Source organism: Scyliorhinus torazame, chromosome 16 (assembly GCF_047496885.1).
Source record: "Scyliorhinus torazame isolate Kashiwa2021f chromosome 16, sScyTor2.1, whole genome shotgun sequence".
NCBI classification, from domain to species: domain Eukaryota; kingdom Metazoa; phylum Chordata; class Chondrichthyes; order Carcharhiniformes; family Scyliorhinidae; genus Scyliorhinus; species Scyliorhinus torazame.
Window position 1 is genome coordinate 197,618,705 of NC_092722.1, and position 22,607 is coordinate 197,641,311.

The 22,607-nt window shown below is 53.1% G+C and overlaps 1 protein-coding gene across 1 annotated transcript in view; it reads left to right on the forward strand.

Annotated features, from left to right (window-relative positions):
* Nucleotides 1–22,607, forward strand: part of cfap43 (cilia and flagella associated protein 43) — a 313,462-nt gene that overhangs the window by 8,543 nt on the left and 282,312 nt on the right. The window contains exons 2-4 of the mRNA XM_072479757.1: nt 10,215–10,468; nt 12,083–12,179; nt 20,711–20,878. Of these exons, the coding sequence (XP_072335858.1) occupies nt 10,215–10,468; nt 12,083–12,179; nt 20,711–20,878 (519 nt within the window). The remainder of the gene's footprint in view (nt 1–10,214; nt 10,469–12,082; nt 12,180–20,710; nt 20,879–22,607) is intronic.

Below are 22,607 nucleotides of genomic sequence, written 5' to 3' on the forward strand. Positions count from 1 at the left end.
TTTTAATATTGCGCAAGATATTTTTATTGTACTAACACGGGAACAGCCCGAGCTACCTTGCCTCCTTGCCACCAGCTCATAACACGCAGGGAACTGTCATACGTCCGTTCCCCTTACATTATAAACCACCCTTCTCTACAGAGGACACGATCATTTACTAAAAGGTGTTGATCAAAAGATCAACAAGGAGGGAATTGTGGAAGGGAAGTTAATGAGTTACCAATTTAGAAGCATGCTGGGAATATTGACTATATTTTAACACTGCTTTTGAGCGAAAATAAGTAGGTCAAGTAATGTAAACCAAATACTGCGAAGTATTTTGTACTCTGCATTATTATGATAAGTTGTTCTTCCGAAGGACAACAAAATGCGACTCGAATTGTTTTTAAACCAAGGGCAAAACATTCATATTTTCTCTTGCGTATGTTCCCAAAGTTGTTTATTTCACACGATAAATATAATGGTTTTCGACTGCATAACTCAGAGAGCAGGGCCTTGGCTTTGCAGCCGGGACACTCTCTCTCCACAAGTATATTTGTGTAAATAAATTTCCTTAAGTCGAACCTCGAGGAATTTGTCTTTATTATGATTTAAACGACACCTACCCTTCATTTCTTGTGATCACCCTGTGCGGATTCTACTCTGGCAACGAGGATCCAGTGGATCCGCCGTCAGCACCAATGCTGCGAACTCGGACCATTTACCACAGGCCTCAGGAGCTGGCAGAGATGCCACATATAGGAAATGAGAGCAATTTGATGGAGGTGCTGAGGACTCAGGGCTGTTCGCTGAGCAGATGCAACACTTCTCCAGAACAAATACCGTACTTGGTGACAAACAGCAGAGGGGTATTCAGCTCACGGTTTCTGGGGCACTGGGTCCAGTATAATTAACAGCCTTACCTACCCCGATGTCCCGGGTATGCGGTCTTTCACCGCCTTACAGACTTCAGCCAGGGAACATTTTAACCCCAAGCCGCCGATAATTGTCCGCCGTTTTCATTCTCACACAGCCACCCAGAGCCAGGGCGAATTCATCTCCGATTTTTTGGCTCGCCTACGGAACCTCGCTGAGTTCTGCGAGTTCACAATGACGTTGAACGAAACGTTGAGGGACTGGTTGGTTTGTGGGATCAGCGACACAGCGACCCAACGGAGATTCCTCGCACAAACCCATTGGGATTTGCAGCGAGCGGTTCAGATTGCTATCTCCTGCCAAAGCGCGGAGCAGGGGGTCCAGGAGCTGCAGGGGATGGCGGCCCTAAATTTGAGGTGACCAGGCGAGCGCCATACAGCCTGTCCGAGGCCTGAGGAGACAGGACCCCGACCTTGGGGCTGTTACCGCTGGGGGCAGACCACTGCCGAAGGGGCCCAGAGAGACATCAAACAGTCCCCCCCCCAACCGGGAAGATCTGGACTGCGGAAATAGCGTGGCTCGCTGATGGTTCAACGCTAATCTTGGCCGCTGCCCCTCTGATGGTGCCCAGGCCCTCCTCAAATACTTCTGGAAATTTCGGCAGATACCCTCTGGTCCGTGGGTTACATACGGCTGACCCACTGCCAGTCGAGACGGATGTGTTGAAAATGTTGGCCCACAGTTATGTCTGGCGATCCAGAATAGACGCTGACATTGACACTTGGCTCAGCGATGTGCTCAAGGCCAGGAACACCAGATATTGCACCGGAGGCGCCCCTCCGCCCGTGGGAATGGCCAGGTCAACCCTGGTCCCACCTCCACATTGGCTTTGCGGGACCGTTCCAACGCTCCTCATCATAGTTTTTTAAAATCACTTTTTCTGAGTTACAGAGCCAGGGCTCAAACCCCTAATCCAGCCCCTTGCCTGCTCCAAAAACCAAGTCAAATTCAAATTGAATCCAATTCATGGTCCCCACAACATACCAGATCTGAGCCAAACCCAAATCTGAGCCAAAGGGCAAAGCAGATGCTACACTTGATCTTAGCCACTAGGCTGAGAAGGGAAGCTCCTCATCATAGTTGACGTCCACTCCAAATGGGTGAAGTGCGCTGGGTGCAGGTGACAATCACAAAGGCCACGATCGAGCGGCTTCCCCAGACATTCAGCACACACGGCATCCCCACAGTGCTAGTTTCAGATTATCGGCACGGCTTTTCCCAGTGCGGAGTCTGGCTCGTTCGTGCAGTCGAACGGAATTCTCCACCTGCGCATGTTCCGTACCGTACGGCCTCGAACGGATTGGCTGAGCTAACGGTTCAAACTTTCAAATGGGACGAAGAAGCAAACCTCGGGATCCTTGACCAGGTTCCTTCTGTGCTATCGGACCAGGCCGTGTACCACAATGGGGGTCGCATCGTCTGATCTGGTCATGCGATGCTGCCTCCGCACTACCCCAGACTTTTAACCGTTTGTCATAGTCCCCACGGGGAAACGATTAACGATCTGCTCATTGGGCTCGTGGAGCTTTCCAGATAGGAGGCGGAGGCCGCCCAACTGGGGCTCGATAGAACTGAAGATAAACGCCTGCCCGAGCAGGGACCGGGGAGTTGGTTGTCCCAGTTTGCACTGTGATTGTGGAGAGTTACTGCCAGAGGCAGATTATTGAAAATAGTTAAAATAAATCTTTGATTCCTACCGCTGGCTTCCTTGGTCATTAAACTGGCGATGAGGACAAAGGAGACTCTGGACTCGCTTGTTGAAACACCCAGTCGCCCTAGGCGACTACCATCCAGGAACGTGAGGATTTAAAGTTTGAATATTCCGCTAATTGGTAATCTAGATTAATTTGACTTGGGCTCGGAGGATTGGAGCCAATATGCAGAATGTATGAAGTGCTTCTTCAGTATCCGGGGGATGATCGTCACCGAGTGATCCTCCTGACCGCCTGCGGGGCTCCGATGTTTGGAATTATAAAGAGTCTCACTTATCCAGCCGCACCGTACACCAAATCGCTCCATGACCCGGTTGCAATAGTGGCTGAACATTATGATGCAAAACTTTCCATCATAATGCAACGTTATAGGTTCAGCACGGGAGTGCGCTCTCCAGTGAGTCGGTCACTGACCTTTTGACCCGGTTGAGGCGATTGGCAGGACATTGCGAGTTCCAGCCGTCCCTCTTGGAGAATTTGAGGGATAGGCTGGTTTGTGCGAGCTGTCACTATCCCGTGAAAATGCAGAGAAAGGGGTGCTAATTGGCTGCTGCATTTCCTACACGTCAAAATAATTTCCTTGGCAGCAAAAGGTGCTACATGAATGCAAATTGTTGTTCATGGACATTGGCTGGTGCAGTGCATGAAACGCTGTCCTTCTTATCCTTCGATCAGAATGTAGGTTACACTTTGGGTGAATTGGATATTCGACCCTGTTCCTGGTGGAAACAAAGCAAAGCACCGACTCATCTCAAACTCAGCACTGCCGTCATTCACACTCACTGCCACAGGGCGGCTGGTACACCGAGCAGGAAAATATCCTTTGGTGTCAGGAAATCAGTCTTTCGACAGTTCTGCATTTGCCATGTCCCTTGTGCTGTTGAACCTGATGTCCTTACCTAGAGCCTGGGACAGAAATAGTTTTATTCTGCAGCTTATCTTAGAAGCACAAAATTCACAAAAACAAGGGGGGGGCGATTCTCCGAGCCCCGGGCCAGAGAATCGTCACAACCGCGCCACGACACCCCGACGCCGGCACGCGATTCTCCGAGCCCCGCGCCAGAGAATCGCCACAACCGCGCCACGACACCCCGACGCCGGCACGCGGTTCTCCGAGCCCCGGGCCAGAGAATCGCCACAACCGCGCCACGACACCCCGACACCGGCACGCGATTCTCCGAGCCCCGGGCCAGAGAATCGCCACAACCGCGCCACGACACCCCGACCCCGGCGCGCGGTTCTCCGAGGTGCGGAGAATCGGCGGCATTTGCGCCGGCGCGTTTGGTGCGGTGCCGGTCGCGAACCGCTGGAATCGGCGGGGCCGCTGGAATCGGCGGGGCCGCTGGAATCGGCGGGGCCGCTGGAATCGGCGGGGTCGCTGGAATCGGCGGGGTCGCTGGAATCGGCGGGGTCGCTGGAATCGGCGGGGCCGCTGGAATCGGCGGGGTCGCTGGAATCGGCGGGGTCGCTGGGATCGGCGGGGTCGCTGGGATCGGCGGGGTCGCTGGGATCGGCGGGGTCGCTGGAATCGGCGGGGTCACTGGAATCGGCGGGGCCGCTGGAATCGGCGGGGTCGCTGGGATCGGCGGGGTCACTGGAATCGGCGGGGCCGCTGGAATCGGCGGGGCCGCTGGAATCGGCGGGGTCGCTGGAATCGGCGGGGCCGCTGGAATCGGCGGGGTCGCTGGAATCGGCGGGGTCGCTGGAATCGGCGGGGTCGCTGGAATCGGCGGGGCCGCTGGAATCGGCGGGGTCGCTGGGATCGGCGGGGTCACTGGGATCGGCGGGGTCGCTGGGATCGGCGGGGTCGCTGGAATCGGCGGGGTCGCTGGAATCGGCGGGGCCGCTGGAATCGGCGGGGTCGCTGGAATCGGCGGGGCCGCTGGAATCGGCGGGGTCTCTGGAATCGGCGGGGTCACTGGAATCGGCGGGGCCGCTGGAATCGGCGGGGTCGCTGGAATCGGCGGGGTCGCTGGAATCGGCGGGGCCGCTGGAATCGGCGGGGTCTCTGGAATCGGCGGGGTCGCTGGAATCGGCGGGGTCGCTGGAATCGGCGGGGCCGCTGGAATCGGCGGGGTCGCTGGAATCGGCGGGGTCGCTGGAATCGGCGGGGTCGCTGGAATCGGCGGGGCCGCTGGAATCGGCGGGGCCGCTGGAATCGGCGGGGCCGCTGGAATCGGCGGGGCCGCTGGAATCGGCGGGGTCGCTGGAATCGGCGGGGCCGCTGGGATCGGCGGGGTCGCTGGGATCGGCGGGGTCGCTGGAATCGGCGGGGCCGCTGGAATCGGCGGGGCCGCTGGAATCGGCGGGGCCGCTGGAATCGGCGGGGCCGCTGGAATCGGCGGGGCCGCTGGGATCGGCGGGGTCGCTGGGATCGGCGGGGTCGCTGGAATCGGCGGGGTCGCTGGAATCGGCGGGGCCGCTGGAATCGGCGGGGTCGCTGGAATCGGCGGGGTCGCTGGAATCGGCGGGGTCGCTGGAATCGGCGGGGCCGCTGGAATCGGCGGGGTCGCTGGAATCGGCGGGGTCGCTGGAATCGGCGGGGTCGCTGGAATCGGCGGGGTCGCTGGAATCGGCGGGGTCGCTGGAATCGGCGGGGCCGCTGGAATCGGCGGGGTCGCTGGAATCGGCGGGGTCGCTGGAATCGGCGGGGCCGCTGGAATCGGCGGGGCCGCTGGAATCGGCGGGGTCGCTGGAATCGGCGGGGTCGCTGGAATCGGCGGGGTCGCTGGGATCGGCGGGGTCGCTGGGATCGGCGGGGTCGCTGGAATCGGCGGGGTCGCTGGAATCGGCGGGGTCACTGGAATCGGCGGGGTCGCTGGAATCGGCGGGGTCGCTGGAATCGGCGGGGTCGCTGGAATCGGCGGGGCCGCCGGTTCTCCAGCCCGGATGGGCCGAGCAGCCGCGCTAATACGACAGAGTCCCGCCGGCGCCGTTCACCCCGGTCGGTGCTGGCAGGAACTCTGCGGGAACGGTCGGGGGGCAGCCTGTGGGGGGGGGGGCTCCTTCACCGGGGGGGGGCCTCCGTTGGGGTCTGGCCCATCGTGAACGGTACAGCGTTCACGACGGCGCAAACATTTGGGCCCAATATTGGAGAATCACCCCCAAGATCTTTCATTGCCTCAGCCCCCTGGTGGGGTCTCATTACGTTGGACGACCAACGTACTAAAGGGGATGGGGGTGTATTCCACAGGTTAGGGTTAGGGTTAGGGTTAGGGTTTGTTTGTTCGATGTTGTCCATAGACTGTGGGGTTGGTGGCCAGAACGATCCTCAGTGATTCTGTTTTGTTTCTCTACTGGGAACATACACCTTCCATACTGAATATCAAAATAAATTGTATTCAGCTCAGTGAGCACGAGTGGGAAAGGGTCAGCACTGAAAGATGGGTCAGAGAAAGAGGTTTTGAAAAGACTCTTGCTGGGAGGAAGAGAGAGGTGGTGAGGGAGAAAGCCTTTATTTAAAAGAGAGCTCTGGGATATGGCAGTGTGAGCACCTCCTGGGCGAGTGGGCGTCAATTAGGCCCCACGTGACCCGGAGTCACAACTCAAGCGAAAATGAACAACTAATGACTTCCGGTGGCGGCTATGGAGTGAGCGGTCCCACACTTGGTGACTCCCGCTTGAGGTGGAACAGCTGGTCCTTTTTCGCCTGATTCAAGGATTATTTGCTGGTGTGCGGTGCATGAGGTCTGAGGGTTAGAAGTGCTCCATCGGTGGGGCCAGTTTGTGGCTTACCAGACAAGGAGTGTAACTTGCCTTTGACGTTTCCTCTGTTTTAATGGCGGGGTATTCGGAGGGCAGGATGTTCATAGGGGAACATCGAGGGCGAGTGCACCTTTTGCAGCTCTTTCGAGGGGTATGGATGGGGGAGGGGAATATTGGAGGTAGGGAGGATGGAGACCCTGGCGGGGCTAGCTGGGCGGACTAGTTAACGGGAGTGAAGTGGAGGGTTGTTAGGGGGTAGGCTTAGGGGGGTAATGGGGTTTATGTTTTGGTTAAGAGTAGGGAGGAGGGGGGCTGCTGACAAGGGTCTGATTGATGTGGTACAGTTGGAAAAGGATCGATGGATGTGGACATCCAGGGGGTGGGCCTCAAGACTTCTCCACAGGTTCAGAAGCAGCAGATAGACAGTATTTCTGAAGCGAGAGACAGACATTCACAGCTGTCCCTCTCAGTGTCCAGGATCTGACTGTCACTTCCTGTGTCCTCTGAAAACCATCCCACTCGGGTAGGACCCAATCACCGCCTGTCGTCGGGCAATTCATTCACCACCAGACAACCAATCAAACCGAGTCCCTCCGACCCCTCGGGTGCCACAAAGTCTGTGTTTTCTGTTCAGAAGCTGAACCTCCAGAACACATGGTGCCATTTTGTGTAAAGGTAAATGTCCAATAAATATGCAGGGACCAAAAATGATAACTAGAAAGTAAAAGAAGTGGGAAATCAGGGAACCAGCAGAAAGGGTCCTTACAGCTGAACACTTGACAACCAATGGTGGGTTGGCGAGAGAGAGGCTGTATAACTGCATGGAGGACACCAATAGGAAAGGAGAGCGGTGTTGAGGGTGTTGAGGGAGTGAGGAGTGAAGGACGAGGGAATTTAAGACATGATAACAATGCTTCAGGGACATGGAGAGTCTGGAGAACCTGGTTTCCTTCGACCAGAGAGTGTTACGGGGAGATTTAATGGAGGTGTTGAAAATCATGAGAGAGTAAATAAGGAGAGAGTGCTTCCCGTGGCAGAGGGCAGACTATACAGAGTTTTCACGTGATTCACAAAAAGGCAACTGGGAGATAAGCAAGATTTGACTTTTACTCAGTGAGTTGAGATCTGAAGGCATTCCCGGAAGGGCAGTCGAATTTTAACTTTCCAAAGGGAATTGGAGAAATCCTGGAAAAGGAAACAATTGCAGGGTTGTGGAGAAGTAGCAGGTTAGTGGGGGCAATCAGACACCACACCATTGAATGTCTGGCAAAATCCAGCTCCTTTAGCGGGATCTCTTTGTAATGATGCACTTTCCGAGACTCCATTAGTGAACAACAAAGGTTTATTTACAAAGATCTACAAGAGCAACCACTTGTTTGCAGTTTGTTTTGCAGTGTCTCTGCCCAGGAGAACTCCTCCCCCTGCCATGATTCCACCCTGTTGAATCCTGATTGGTCACCCAGGCCAGGCAACCCTTACAATGCTGTGTTGCCCTGAAAGGGACAATTCATAGAATCCGTACAGGAGGCCATTCAGCCCATCCAATCTGCACCAACCTTCTGAAAGAGCACCCTATCTAGGTGCACACGCCCTCATCCCATCCCGTAACCTCGTAACCCCACCTAACTTTTTGGACACTAAGGGCAATTTATCATGGCCAATCCACCTAACCTGCTCATCTTTGGACTGTGGGAGGAAACCGGAGCACCCGGAGGAAACCCACGCACACACGGGGAGAACGTGCAGACTCCGCACAGACAGTGACCCAAGGCCAGAATTGAACGCAAACCACTGTGCCACCGTGCTATCGAATTACCACACACTTGGATTAATAACACTTTGTTTTTAATGGAGTTGATTTCTGTTTCTATTCTGAGGTAGGTATGTTGCAGTAAAGGATGTTGACCTTGAACATTTCCTTTGTGTTGCCTCCCATACTCTTCCTCAGGCTACAGGTCAGAGAGACCGAGGTCTGTCTGCTTGCAGCCTGACGCCAATGTTCCTAAATAGGAAACCCTGGGAGGGGCCAGGCCACCTCGTTCTCCTCACTGTACCTGACGAGGAAGCTAAGCTTCACACAGTGATTCCCTACACAGCAACCCCTTGTGGAATAAAAGTGCCTGCCTGGAATATCATGTTTGCTGTACTCTCTGCAGATGCTAACTGGTGTGCTGTGTGTTATGATTTTTCTGTTTTGTACAGGCCCATATCCCACAGTGAAACCACAGGTTGATTTAAAAAGATGTAAATCCTTTCTTAGAGTGACAAAAGCAATGCGTTGGAGAGGACAGGGCAAGCCTGAATTCATCCCTATGCTTGCTCTAAAAACTAATTCATAAAAACAAAGAAACTAGGAGCAGGAAGAGGCCATTCGGCCCTTCAAGCCTGCTCCGCCATTCATTATGATCACGGCTGATCATCCAACTCAGTAACCTGTCCCCACCTTCCCCCCAAATCCTCTGATCCCTTTACCTCCAAGAGCTGTATCTAACTGCTCCTTGAAAAATTCAAATTCAAATTGAATCCAATTCTTCCCCACAGAGAGAGGTACAAGATCTAGGCTGACAAGATGTGGAGATGCCGGTGTTGGACTGGGGTGAGCACAGTAAGAAGTCTTACAGCACCAGGTTAAAGTCCAACAGGTTTGTTTGGAATCACTAGCTTTCGGAGCGCTGCTCCTTCATCAGGTGAGCAGCGCTCCGAAAGCTAGTGATTCCAAATAAACCTGTTGGGCTTTAACCTGGTGTTGTAAGATTTCAAATTGCCAAGAACAAGCATTACATCTGATCTCGGGCCTGATCCTCGGCTTCATCTTAGCCAGAAGACCGAGAATCTAAAGATGAATTTACCTGCTCACAGTGCCACTATTGAGGCACAATGTTCCTCTGCTGGAATGAAGCCTAAGTGAAACACACTCTATATACTTAAACTGTCTGACCATTCAGGTTTGATTCTAAAATACTCATCCTAGTTTTTTAAATCCCTCCACAGCCCCACCCTTCCCTCTCTCTATAACTTCCTCCAGCCAAACAAATTTGAGATTTCTATCCAATCCAATTCTGGCCTCTTGCACAGTCCCAAATTTCTTTGCTCGATCATTGGTGATTGTGCCTTCCGCTGCGGAGGCTACGAGCTTTAGAATTTGACCTCTCTGCTTCTGACCCGAGATCACTCTCGCCTTTGAGTCAGAAAATTCCAGGTTCAACCCCGCACCCCGGCATGTGCACTCTGGGAATGCGGCACTGCCGGAGGGGCCGTGAAAGCAAAGTGTCCTGAGTGCCTTTCCAGGTGAAATATCCCACAGCGTGATTGGAAGGGTGGAGGAGTTTTCTCCATGTCCTGCCCAATATTTATACGTCACCAACATCTCCTCAGCAGATTATCTCGCCATTATCATACTGAGCAATCTCAAAATTTGCAGGTGATATGAAACCTGGAAGTAAACCATGAGGAGAATGGTGCAGAATGTCAACTGGATGTTGGTTGATGGATAGACAGACAGGTGGCAGATTAAATTTAATGCAGAGAAGTGTGAAGTGATTCTTTTTGGTCGGAAGAACACAGAGAGACAATCTTAAATAAAGGGTACATTTCTCTAGAGGGTCGAGGAGCAGAGAGGCCTTTGTGTATAGTAACCTAATTAAGTGAGCAGCTCAGGTTGCGAGAGCAATTAATAAAGCATCATCATATTGTCACCTTTCCTGATATCTTCCTGTGCAGTTTAAGTCAAATTCTGTTTCATAAAGTTCTTGAGAAGCATGGATGTTTTTGCTGCATTAAACATCGACAGGACACTGTATAAGGTTGTTGGTTAGGGGCCCTCTAAATTACTCGGCAGGCAAGGCAGCTGCTCTAATTACTTTTGCTCTTCGTTTTCTTCAGGTGGGTGAAAGGTTATACGACACAGAATGTGCTTTTTGTCAACAATCACACCATTTGCTACCCATGTGGGAACTTCCTGATTTTCGTGAACAAAGACACAGAGAAGGAGACAGTGCTGCAATGCGAGACTGGGAGTATTGGTGCTTTCACAACCAACAATGCCCAAGGAATCGTTGCCTTTGCAGAACAGCGGTTAAAACCGTCCATCTATCTGTACACATTCCCTGAGCTGACCAGGACTGCCGTCCTCACGGGTATGTGTGTGGGAGACGATGGGTGTTACTATTACCTTTCAAAATCAATGCTTTGAAAAACACTAATCCATACATGGGCGCTTTTTTGACCATACACAAAAGCTAAATACCACACTTATAGTGACACCATAAAATGTAACGGGACAATTCAAATCACACATTTCACATGCTTGGACGGACTTTGAACGCATCAGTCTTCAGAAAATTCTCCAATCTTCCCCAGCAGCCAATATCATACCGTTGATGTTTCAATCCTGTTCTCTTTCAGAATGACCTATTCAGTAGCACAGTGCTGAGCACTGTTGCTTCACAGCTCCAGGGTCCCAGGTTCGATTCCCGACTTGGGTCACTGTCTGTGCGGAGTCTGCACGTTCTCCACGTATCTGCGAGGGTTTCCTCCGGGTGCTCCGGTTTCCTCAAAAGACGTGCTGTTAGTTGAATTGAATATTCTGCATTCTCCCTCTGTGTACCCGAACAGGCGCCGGAATGTGGCGACTAGGGGATTTTCACAGTAACTTCATTGCAGTGTTAATGTAAACCTACTTGTGACAATAAAGATTCTTCTTCTTATGGGAGGCAGTAGCGTCGTGGAATTGTCGCTGGACCTGTAATCCAGAGATCCAGAGTAATACTCTGGGGATACGCAATCAAATCCCACCAGGGCACACGGTCAAATTTGTATTCAATAAAAATTTGGAATTAAAAGTCTAATGATGACCATTGAAACCATTGTCGATTGTCGTAAAAACCCATCCTATTCACTAATGTCCTTTAGGGAGGGAAATCTGCCGCCCTTACCCGGTCTGGCCTACATGTGACTCCAGACCCACAGCAATGTGGTTGACTCTTAACTCCCCCCCTCAAAGGCAATTAGGGATGGGCAATAAATGCTGGCCCAGCCTCCGACACCCACATCCCATGGACATATTTTTTTAAAAATCCTTTGCTATCCTTTTAGACAGTGTAGAGGGAACTTTACTCTGTATCTAACCCCGTGCTGTACCTGTCCTGGGAGTGTTTGATGGGGACAGTGTAGAGGGAGCTTTACTCTGTATCTAACCCCGTGCTGTACCTGTCCTGGGAGTGTTTGATGGGGACAGTGTAGAGGGAGCTTTACTCTGTATCTAACCCTGTGCTGTACCTGTCCTGGGAGTGTTTGATGGGGACAGTGTAGAGGGAGCTTTACTCTGTATCTAATTCCCTGCTGTTCCTGTCCTGGGAGTGTGTGATGGGGACAGTGTAGAGGGAGCTTTACTCTGTATCTAACCCCGTGCTGTACCTGTCCTGGGAGTGTTTGATGGGGACAGTGTAGAGGGAGCTTTACTCTGTATCTAACCCCGTGCTGTACCTGTCCTGGGAGTGTTTGATGGGGACAGTGTAGAGGGAGCTTTACTCTGTATCTAACCCCGTGCTGTACCTGTCCTGGGAGTGTTTGATGGGGACAGTGTAGAGGGAGCTTTACTCTGTATCTAACCCCGTGCTGTACTTGTTCTGGGTGTGTTTGAAGCTGCTGTTTTGTGTATGATCTAATTTCTAACACTCTTCAATATGATGAACAGCATTGTCACAGAATCGGGAGGCTTTCTTTATGTCACTTGTGTGTCTGTTTTTCAGAAGGGGCAGAGTTGGAATACAAGCTACTGGAATTCAGCTACACAGGTTCCTACTTCGCCAGCTTCTCCTCGATCCCAGAATTCCATCTTACCATCTGGTAACTTGCCTTTTACAGATATTGAATTCCACTCCAGAATGGTGTCAGAATCTGGGGCGAAATTCTCCCCCAACGGCGGGATGTCCGCCGACTGGCGCCAAAGCCGGCGCCAATCAGACGGGCATCGCGCCGGCAAAAAGGTGCGGAAGTCTCCGCATCTTTGGGGGCCGAGCCCCAACATTTAGGGGCTAGGCCGACGCCGGAGGGATTTCCGCCCCGCCAGCTGGCGGAAATGGCGTTTGTTGCCCCGCCAGCTGGCGCGGAAATGCGGCGCATGCGCGGGAGCGTCAGCGGCCGCTGTCAGTTTCCCAGCGCATGCGCGGGAGCGTCAGCGGCCGCTGTCAGTTTCCCGCGCATGCGCAGTGGGGAGAGTCACTTCCGCCTCCGCCATGGTGGAGGCCGTGGCGGAGGCGGAAGGGAAAGAGTGCCCCCACGGCACAGGCCCGCCCGCGGATCGGTGGGCCCCGATCGCGGGCCAGGCCACCGTGGGGGCACCCCCGGGGTCAGATCGCCCCGCGCCCCCCCAGGACCCCGGAGCCCGCCCACGCCGCCTGGTCCCGCCGGTAAATACCAGGTTTGATTTACGCCGGCGGGACAGGCAATTCCTGGGCGGGACTTCGGCCCATCCGGGCCGGAGAATCCAGCGGGGGGTCCCGCCAACCGGCGCGGCCGGATTCCCGCCCCCGCCCAATCTCCGGGAGCGGAGACTTCGGCGGGGGCGGGGGCGGGATTCACGGCGGCCAACGGCCATTCTCCGACCCGGCGGGGGGTCGGAGAATGACGCCCATGATACCCGTTAGCCCTGGGAGTCGAGCGCAATAATATCGATGCATCGAATGGGAAGCTGGGGCAGGACTGAAGACTATTCTGAATGTCAGGACATGTTGATTGGAGGCCTGTGTGGAGTATAAATCACAGAGTGGTTCAGTCCTGGACATTCCATGTAATCACACTTTCTGTATAACCTCCTCCTCCAGGATTTGACCAGGTTAATTTTACACACAGCCATACAATAGCTCAGGGTTTTGTAGTATCTGGTCTGTCAGTTTTACCGCTAAGTCCGGTTTGAATTCAGGAATCACCAATGCATGAAACTGCTCTCTACCTGAAGGGTTTAAGGAACATTCAGGAAGATGGTTTGTGTGCAGCATAAACTGGCCCTGGTCATATGCAGCAAATGTCACATTGGAACAGTCAAGTTAAAGAGCATGACCAGGAAAAAATGACGGTGCTTTACTCTATCTAACCCCCTGCTGTACCTGTCCTGGGAGTGTTTGATGGGGCCAGTGTCGAGGGAGCTTTACTCTGTATCGAACTCCGTGTTGTACCTGTCCTGGGAGTGTTTGATGGGGACAGTGTAGAGGGAGCTTTACTCTGTATCTAACCCCGTGCTGTACCTGTCCTGGGAGTGTTTGATGGGGACAGTGTAGAGGGAGCTTTACTCTGTATCTAACCCCGTGCTGTACCTGTCCTGGGAGTGTGTGATGGGGACAGTGTAGAGGGAGCTTTACTCGGTATCTAACCCCGTGCTGTACCTGTCCTGGGAGTGTTTGATGGGGACAGTGTAGAGGGAGCTTTACTCTGTATCTAACCCCGTGCTGTACCTGTCCTGGGAGTGTTTGATGGGGACAGTGTAGAGGGAGCTTTACTCTGTATCTAACCCCGTGCTGTACCTGTCCTGGGAGTGTTTGATGGGGACAGTGTAGAGGGAGCTTTACTCTGTATCTAACCCCGTGCTGTACCTGTCCTGGGAGTGTTTGATGGGGACAGTGTCGAGGGAGCTTTACTCTGTATCGAACTCCGTGTTGTACCTGTCCAGGGAGTGTTTGATGGGGACAGTGTAGAGGGAGCTTTACTCTGTATCTAACCCCGTGCTGTACCAGTCCTGGGAGTGTTTGATGGGGACAGTGTAGAGGGAGCTTTACTCTGTATCTAAACCCCGTGCTGTACCTGTCCTGGGAGTGTTTGATGGGGACAGTGTAGAGGGAGCTTTACTCTGTATCTAACCCCGTGCTGTACCTGTCCTGGGAGTGTTTGATGGGGACAGTGTCGAGGGAGCTTTACTCTGTATCGAACTCCGTGTTGTACCTGTCCAGGGAGTGTTTGATGGGGACAGTGTAGAGGGAGCTTTACTCTGTATCTAACCCCGTGCTGTACCAGTCCTGGGAGTGTTTGATGGGGACAGTGTAGAGGGAGCTTTACTCTGTATCTAAACCCCGTGCTGTTCCTGTCCTGGGAGTGTTTGATGGGGACAGTGTAGAGGGAGCTTTACTCTGTATTTAACCCTGTGCCGTGCCTGTCCTGCGAGTGTTTGATGGGGACAGTGTAGAGGGAGCTTTACTCTGTATTTAACCCTGTGCCGTGCCTGTCCTGCGAGTGTTTGATGGGGACAGTGTAGAGGGAGCTTTACTCTGTATCTAACCCCGTGCTGTACCAGTCCTGGGAGTGTTTGATGGGGACAGTGTAGAGGGAGCTTTACTCTGTATCTAAACCCCGTGCTGTTCCTGTCTGGGGAGTGTTTAATGGGGACAGTGTAGAGGGAGCTTTACTCTGTATTTAACCCCGTGCCGTGCCTGTCCTGCGAGTGTTTGATGGGGACAGTGTAGAGGGAGCTTTACTCTGTATCTAACACTGTGCTGTACCTGTCCTGGGAGTGTTCGATGGGGACAGCGTAGAGGGAGCTTTACTCTGTATCTAACTCCGTGCTGTACCTGTCCTGGGAGTGTTCGATGGGGACAGCGTAGAGGGAGCTTTACTCTGTATCTAACCCGTTTTGTACCTTTCCTGGGAGTGTTTGATGGGGACAGTGTAGAGGGAGCTTTACTCTGTATCTAACCCCGTGCTGTACCTGTCCTGGGAGTGTTTGATAGGGACAGTGTAGAGGGAGCTTTACTCTGTATCTAACCCCGTGCTGTACCTGTCCTGGGAGTGTTTGATGGGGACAGTGTAGAGGGAGCTGTACTCTGTATCTAACCGCGTGTTGTACCTGTCCTGGGAGTGTTTGATGGGGACAGTGTAGAGGGAGCTTTACTCTGTATCTAACCCCGTGTTGTACCTGTCCTGGGAGTGTTTGATAGGGACAGTGTCGAGGGAGCTTTACTCTGTATCTAACCCCGTGCTGTACCTGTCCTGGGAGTGTTTGATAGGGAGAGTGTAGAGGGAGAAACAGAGCGTTCGGTATCTTAAAGGATGATTTAATGATCAGAATGAAGTTTCTATCTGTGGCTTTTGGACAAATGTGGTGCATTCAAACCATATTCATCACCTTTAATAAGTCTACAGGATTATAAAACAAGAATCTTCACTAAAAATTAGTGAAACCTTGGGCTGGATATACCGAGCAACCCTCTGGGTGTTTTTTGGTGGCCGTGGCGGTGTGCCAATGGGATTTACTGGTCCCGCCATTGTCAACAGGATTTCCCGTTGACTGCACCCCTTGTCACCGGGATACCATGCAGCGTCAGTGGGACCGGAATATTGTGCCGGCTTCGGACCGGAATATCCACCATCGGTGGGACCAGAATATTGCGACATCGGTGGGACCAGAATATCGTTCCATCGGTCGGACCGGAATATTGTGCCATCGGTGGGACCGGAATATTGTGCCATCGGTGGGACAGGAATATTGTGCCATCGGTGGGACAGGAATATCGCAACGTCGGTGGGACCAGAATATTGCGGTGTCGATGGGACCGGAATATCGCAGTGTCGATGGGACCAGAATATCGTGATGTCGGTGGACCAGAATATCGCTCTGTTGGTGGGACAGGAATATCGCACTGTTGGGAGACCAGAATATCGCAATGTCGTGGGACCGGAATATCGCGGTGTCGGTGGGACCGTAATATCGTGATGTCGGTGGATCGGAATATCGCTCCGTTGGTGGGACAGGAATATCGCACTGTTGGGAGACCAGAATATCGCAATGTCGTGGGACCGGAATATCGCGGTGTCGGTGGGACCGGAATATCGTGATGTCGGTGGGATCGGAGTATCGCTTTATCGGTGGATCCGGAATATCGTTTCATCGGTGGGACTGGAATATCGCGATGTCGTGGGACCAGAATATCGTGATGTCGGTGGGTGCGGTATATCGTGGTGTCTGTGGGACCAGAATATCGTGTTGAATGTTGGACCGGAATATCGCTCCGTCGGTGGGACCGATATATCGCACCGTCGGTGGGACCGATATATCGCACCGTCGGTGGGACCGGAATATTGTGATGTCGATGGGACCGGAATTTTGTGATGTCGGTGGGACCGGAATATCACTTCGTTGGTGGGACTGGAATATCGCTCCGTCGGTGGGACCGGAATATCGCGGTGTCGGTGGGACCGGAATATTGTGATGTCGGTGGGACCGGAATATCGCGATGTCGTGGGACCGGAATATTGTGATGTCGATTGGACCGGAATATCGCTCCGTCGATGGGACCGGAATATCGCGATGTCGTGGGAACGGAATATCGTGATGTCGGTGGGACCGGAATATCATGATGTCGTGGGACAGGAATATTGTGATGTCGACAGGACGGAATATCGCTCCGTCGGTGGGACTGGAATATTGCACCGTCGGTGGGACTGGAATATTGCACCGTCAGTGGGACCGAAATATCGTGATGTCGATGGGACCAGAATATCGTGATGTCGATGGGACCAGAATATCGTGATGTCGATGGGACCAGAATATCGCACCGTCGGTGGGACCGGAATATCGCACCATCGGTGGAACCGGAATATCATGATGTCGATGGGACCGGAATATTGCGATGGCGATGGGACCGGAATATTGCGATGGCGATGGGACCGGAATATTGCGATGGCGATGGGACCGGAATATTGCGGTGTCGGTGGGACCGGATTATCGCACCGTCGGTGGGACCGGAATATCGTGATGTTGGTGGAACCGGAATATAGAGATGTCGTGGGACCGGAATATCACACACCTGGTGGGACCGGAATGCCGCACCGTAGGTGGGACTGGAATATCGCACCATCGTTGGACCGGAATATTGCTCCGTCGGTGGGACCGGAATATTGCTCCGTCGCTGGGACCGGAATATCGTGATGTCGATGGGACTGGAATATCACGATGTTGTGGGACCGGAATATCGCACCCTTGGTGGGACCGCAATATCGTGATGTTGTGGGACCGGAATATCGTGATGTCGTGGGACTGGAATATTGCGATGTTGTGGTGCCGGAATATCGTGATGTCGGTGGGACCGGAATATTGCGGCGTCGGTGGGACCGGATTATCGCACATTCGGTGGGTCAGGAATATCGCGATGTTGGTGGGAACGGAATATCGCACCGTCAGTGGGTCCGGAATATCATGATGTCGTTGGGACCGGAATATCGAGATGTCGTGGGACCGGAATATTGCACACCTGGTGGGACTGGAATACCGCAACCTTGGTGGGACCGGAATATCACGATGTCGTGGGACCGGAATATCGCGATGTCGTGGGACCGGAATATCGGGATGTCGGTGGTACCGGAATATTGCACCGTCAGTGGGACTGGAATATTGCACCGTCAGTGGGACTGGAATAGCGCTCCTTCGATGGGACCGGAATATTGCAATGGCGATGGGACCGGAATATCGTGATGTTGGTGGAACCGGGATATCGCAGCATCAGTGGGACCTGAATATTGCTCCGTCGCTGGGACCAGAATATCGTGATGTCGTGGAACCGGAATATCACACACCTGGTGGGACCGGAATGCCGCACCCTAGGTGGGACCGGAATATCGCACTGTCGTGGGACCGGAATATCGTGATGTCGATGGGACTGGAATATCACGATGTTGTGGAACCGGAATACTGCACCCTTGATTGGACCGGAATATCGCACCCTTGGTGGGACTGGAATATCGCAATGTCGTGGGACCGGAATATCGTGATGGCGTGGAACCGGAATATCGCACCGTCAGTGGGACCGGATTATCGCACCTTCGGTGGGTCAGGAATATCGCGATGTTGGTGGGACCGGAATATCGCACCGTCAGTGGGTCCGGAATATTGCTCCGTCGCTGAGACCGGAATATCATGATGTCGATGGGACCGGAATATCGAGATGTCGTGGGACCGGAATATTACACACCTGGTGGGACCAGAATATCGCAACCTTGGTGGGACCGGAATATCGCGATGTCGTGGGACCGGAATATCGCGATGTCGTGGGACCGGAATATCGTGATGTTGTGGGACCGGAATATCGTGATGTCGATGGGACCGGAATATCGCGATGTCGTGGGACCGGAATATCGTGATGTCGATGGGACCGGAATATCGTGATGTCGTGGGACCGGAATATCGTGATGTCGATGGGACCGGAATATCGCGATGTTGATGGGACCGGAATATCACGATGTTGTGGGACCGGAATATCGCACCCTTGCTGGGCCCGGAATATTGTGGTGTCGGTGGGCCCGGAATATTGTGGTGTCGGTGGGACCGGAATATTGTGATGTAGGTGGGACCGGAATATCGCGGTGTCGGTGGGACCAGAAAATTGTGATGTCGGTGGGACCGAAATAGCGTGATCTTGGTGGGACTGAAATATCGCTCCATCGGTGGGATCGGACTATCGTGATGTCGGTGGGACAGGAATATCGCACTGTTGGGAGACCGGAATATCGCAAGGTCGTGGGACCGGAATATCGCGGCGTCGGTGGGACCGGAATATCGTGATGTCAGTGGGATCGGGATTTCATGATGTCGGTGGGACCAGAATATCGCTTCGTTGGTGGGATTGGAATATCGCTTCGTCGGTGGGATCGGAATATCGCGATGTCGTGGGACCGGAATATCGCACCGTCGGTGGGACCGGAATATCGTGATGTCGGTGGGAGCGGTATATCGTGGTGTCTGTGAGACCGGAATATTGTGATGAAGGTTGGACCGGAATATCGCTTCGTCGGTGGGACAGGAATATCGCACTGTTGGGAGACCGGAATATCGCAATGTAGTGGGACCGGAATAGCGCTCTGTCGGTGGGACGGGAATATCGCTCCATCAGTGGGACCGGATTATCGCACCGTCGGTGGGACCGGAATATCGTGATGTCGATGGGACCGGAATATCGCACCGTCGGTGAGACCGGAATATTGCACCGTCGGTGAGACCGGAATATTGCACCGTCGCTGGGACCGGAGTATCGTGATGTCAATGGGACCGGAATATCGCACCGTCGGTGGGACCGGAATATTGCTCCGTCAGTGGGACCGGAATATCGCGATGGCCATGGGCCTGGAATATTGCAGTGACAGTGGGACCGGATTATCGCACCGTCGGTGGGACCGGAATATCGTGATGTCGTGGGACCGGAATATCGTGATGTTGGTGGGACCGGAATATTGCACCGTCGATGGGACCGGAATATTGCACCGTCGGTGGGACCGGAATATTGCAGTGACAGTGGGACCGGATTATCGCACCGTCGGTGGGACCGGAATATCGCAGCATAAGTGGGACCTGAATATTGCTCCGTCGCTGGAACCGGAATATCGTGATGTCGATGGGACCGGAATATCGCACCGTCAGTGGGACCGGAATATCGCAATGTCGTGGGACCGGAATATCGTGATGTCGTGGGACCGGAATATCGCACCATCGCTGGACCGGAATATCGCACCTTCGGTGGGACCGGAATATTGCTCCGTCACTGGAACCGGAATATTGTGATGTCGATGGGACCGGAATATCGCGATGTCGTGGGACCGGAATATCGCAATGTCGTGGGGCCGGAATATAGTGATGTCGTGGGACCGGAATATCGCGATGTCGTGGGACCGGAATATCGCAATGTCGTGGGGCCGGAATATCGTGATGTCGTGGGGCCGGAATATCGTGATGTCGTGGGACCGGAATATCGTGATGTCGATGGGACCGGAATATCGCACCATAGCTGGACCGGAATATCGCACCTTCGGTGGGACCGGAATATCGCACCGTCAGTGGGACCGGAATATTGCGATGTGTCGGACCGGAATATCGCGATGCCGGTGGGACCGGAATATCGCACCATCGGTGGGACCGGAATATCGCACCATCGGTGGGAACGGAATATCGTGGCGACAGTGGGTCCGGAATACCATGACACAGCGAGCACTGTGTACACCAAAGTCAGTCTGCACTGACTGTCAGTGCTGTTCGCTACTGAGTCGAGACAGGCCAAGCTCATTCCCAGTTCCGTATCAGGAGCAGCGCAGGACTGTGTTGTGCTCATCTTGTCTTCCAGTGGCTACGCTCCTGGAGCGGGATTCTCTGTCGGTGGGAATCTCTGCTGCGCTGGCAGAGCACCCACACCAGCGGATATCCCGACGGTGTGCGGGTGCCACAAGGGAAACCCAATTGACCGGCTGCTGGGACGGAGAATCCCGCCTCTGGTGTTTGGAAAACCCTGGCTCCGATCCGAGGTTTGCAGCTGGGAAAATCCGACACCTTCAACATTTTGCTCTCTGAAAGAATGATGTTGTTTTGCTGAGTCTATTAATCTGTTTTTATTTTTCTTTCCTTTCACAAGGAACTGGAAAAGCAGAGTCCGTCTCTGCAGCGAGCCCGTTATGGGAATGAAGCCCACAGTTCTCAGCTTCAACCCCATGAACCAGCTCGAGCTGTGCCTGGCCAGTGAGGAGTGCCTGTTGCTGTGGAATATTGAGCAATGTGACGACTTCCACATCTTAAAGCAAACGTAAGTGGCATCAACTAAAGAGGAGTAACTAAATTATTGGTTTGTGTTGTAGCCTGCCTGGATCCTATTGGCTGGGGACAACTGGTTACTCAATGTTTTATTTTAGAGCCCAATCAACTAAATAGAAGAACAGAAATTAACTGAAGGATAAATTAAAAGGGGCCATTCCTAAAAGGAGCACAGCCCAGAAAGAACAAAGAGGAACTGAAACTTAAAAATATTCAATCAAAATGTGAAAACTGCGGTCGATGAAACAGTCCAACCCCTGCGGTGCCCACCGAGCACGGAACGCTCGAGTGTGCCCGTGGACACCACATGCTCCCTCTCCAGGGACACCCGGCCGCGAATGAAGCCACGGGAGAGGGGCAGACAGTCCGGCCGGATGACTCATCTTGGACTTAGTGTTGAAGAAAACCAGTTGAAGACAAATGGCCACAGTACAGAGCAACATAAGTACGTTGTAGGAATAGTGTCATTATAGAATCTCACAGCACAGCAGGAAACCCTCAACCCATCATACCTGGGTGCACCTTCAGGGTAGGGTGCAGTTAGAACATAGAACATTATTTTTTTTAAATTCATTTACGGGATGTGGGTGTTGCTGGTTAGGGAGCATTTATTGCCCATCCCCAGTTGCCCTTCAGAAGGTGGGGGTGAGCTGCCTTCTTGAATCGCTGCAGTCCCTGAGGTGTAGGTACACCCACTGTGCCGTTTATCGAGGGAGTTCCAGGATTATGACCCAGCGCCAGTGAAGGAACGGCGATATATTTCCCAGTCAGGGTTAGTGAGTGACTTGGAGGGGAACCTCCAGGTGGTGGGGTTCCCAGGTATCTGCTGCTCTTGTCCTTCTAGATGGTAGTGATTGTGGGTTTGGAAGGTGCTGTCTAACTCACCTTGGTGAGTTACTGCAGTGCATCTTGTAGATGGTACATACGGCTGCCACTGTTCGTCGGTGGTGGAGGGTTTGAATGTTTGTGGAAGAGTTCAGAATGTCCAAAATTACCAACAAGAACCTTTGTTATTGCTACAAGTAGGCTGACATTAACATTGCAATGAGGTTACTGTGAAAAGCCCCTAGTCACCACATTCCGGCGCCTGTTTGGGTACAATGAGGGAGAAGTGGGAGCAATCAAGCGGGGCTGCTTTGTCCTGGGTGGTGTTGAGCTTCTTGAGTGTTGTTGGAGCTGCGCTCATCCAGGAAAGTGGAGAGTATTCCATCTCACTCCTGACTTGTGCCTTGTAGATGGTGGACAGGCTGTAGGATTCCCAGCCTTTGACCTGCCCTGGTAGCCACAGTATTAATGTGGCTGGGTCCAGTTCAGTTTCTGATCAATGGTAACCCCCAGGATGTTGATTGTGGGGATTCAGCGATGGTAATGCCATTGAATGTCAAGGGGCGATGGTTAGAAGGAGATGGTCATTGCCTGGCACTTGTGTGGTGTGAATGTAACTTGCTGCGTGTCAGCCCGAGCCTGGATATTGTCCCCTTGCTGCATTCGGACAGGGACTGCTTCAGTGTCGGAGGAGTCGCGAATGGTGCTGAACATTGTGCAGTCATCAGCGAACACCCCCACTTCTGACCTTATGCTGGAAGGGAGGTTATTGGTGAAGGAGCTGAAGATGGTTGGGCCGAGGACACTACCCTGAGGAACTCCTCCAGTGATGTCCTGGAGCTGAGATGATTGACCTCCAACCACCACAACCATCTTCCTTTGTGCCGGGTCTGAGT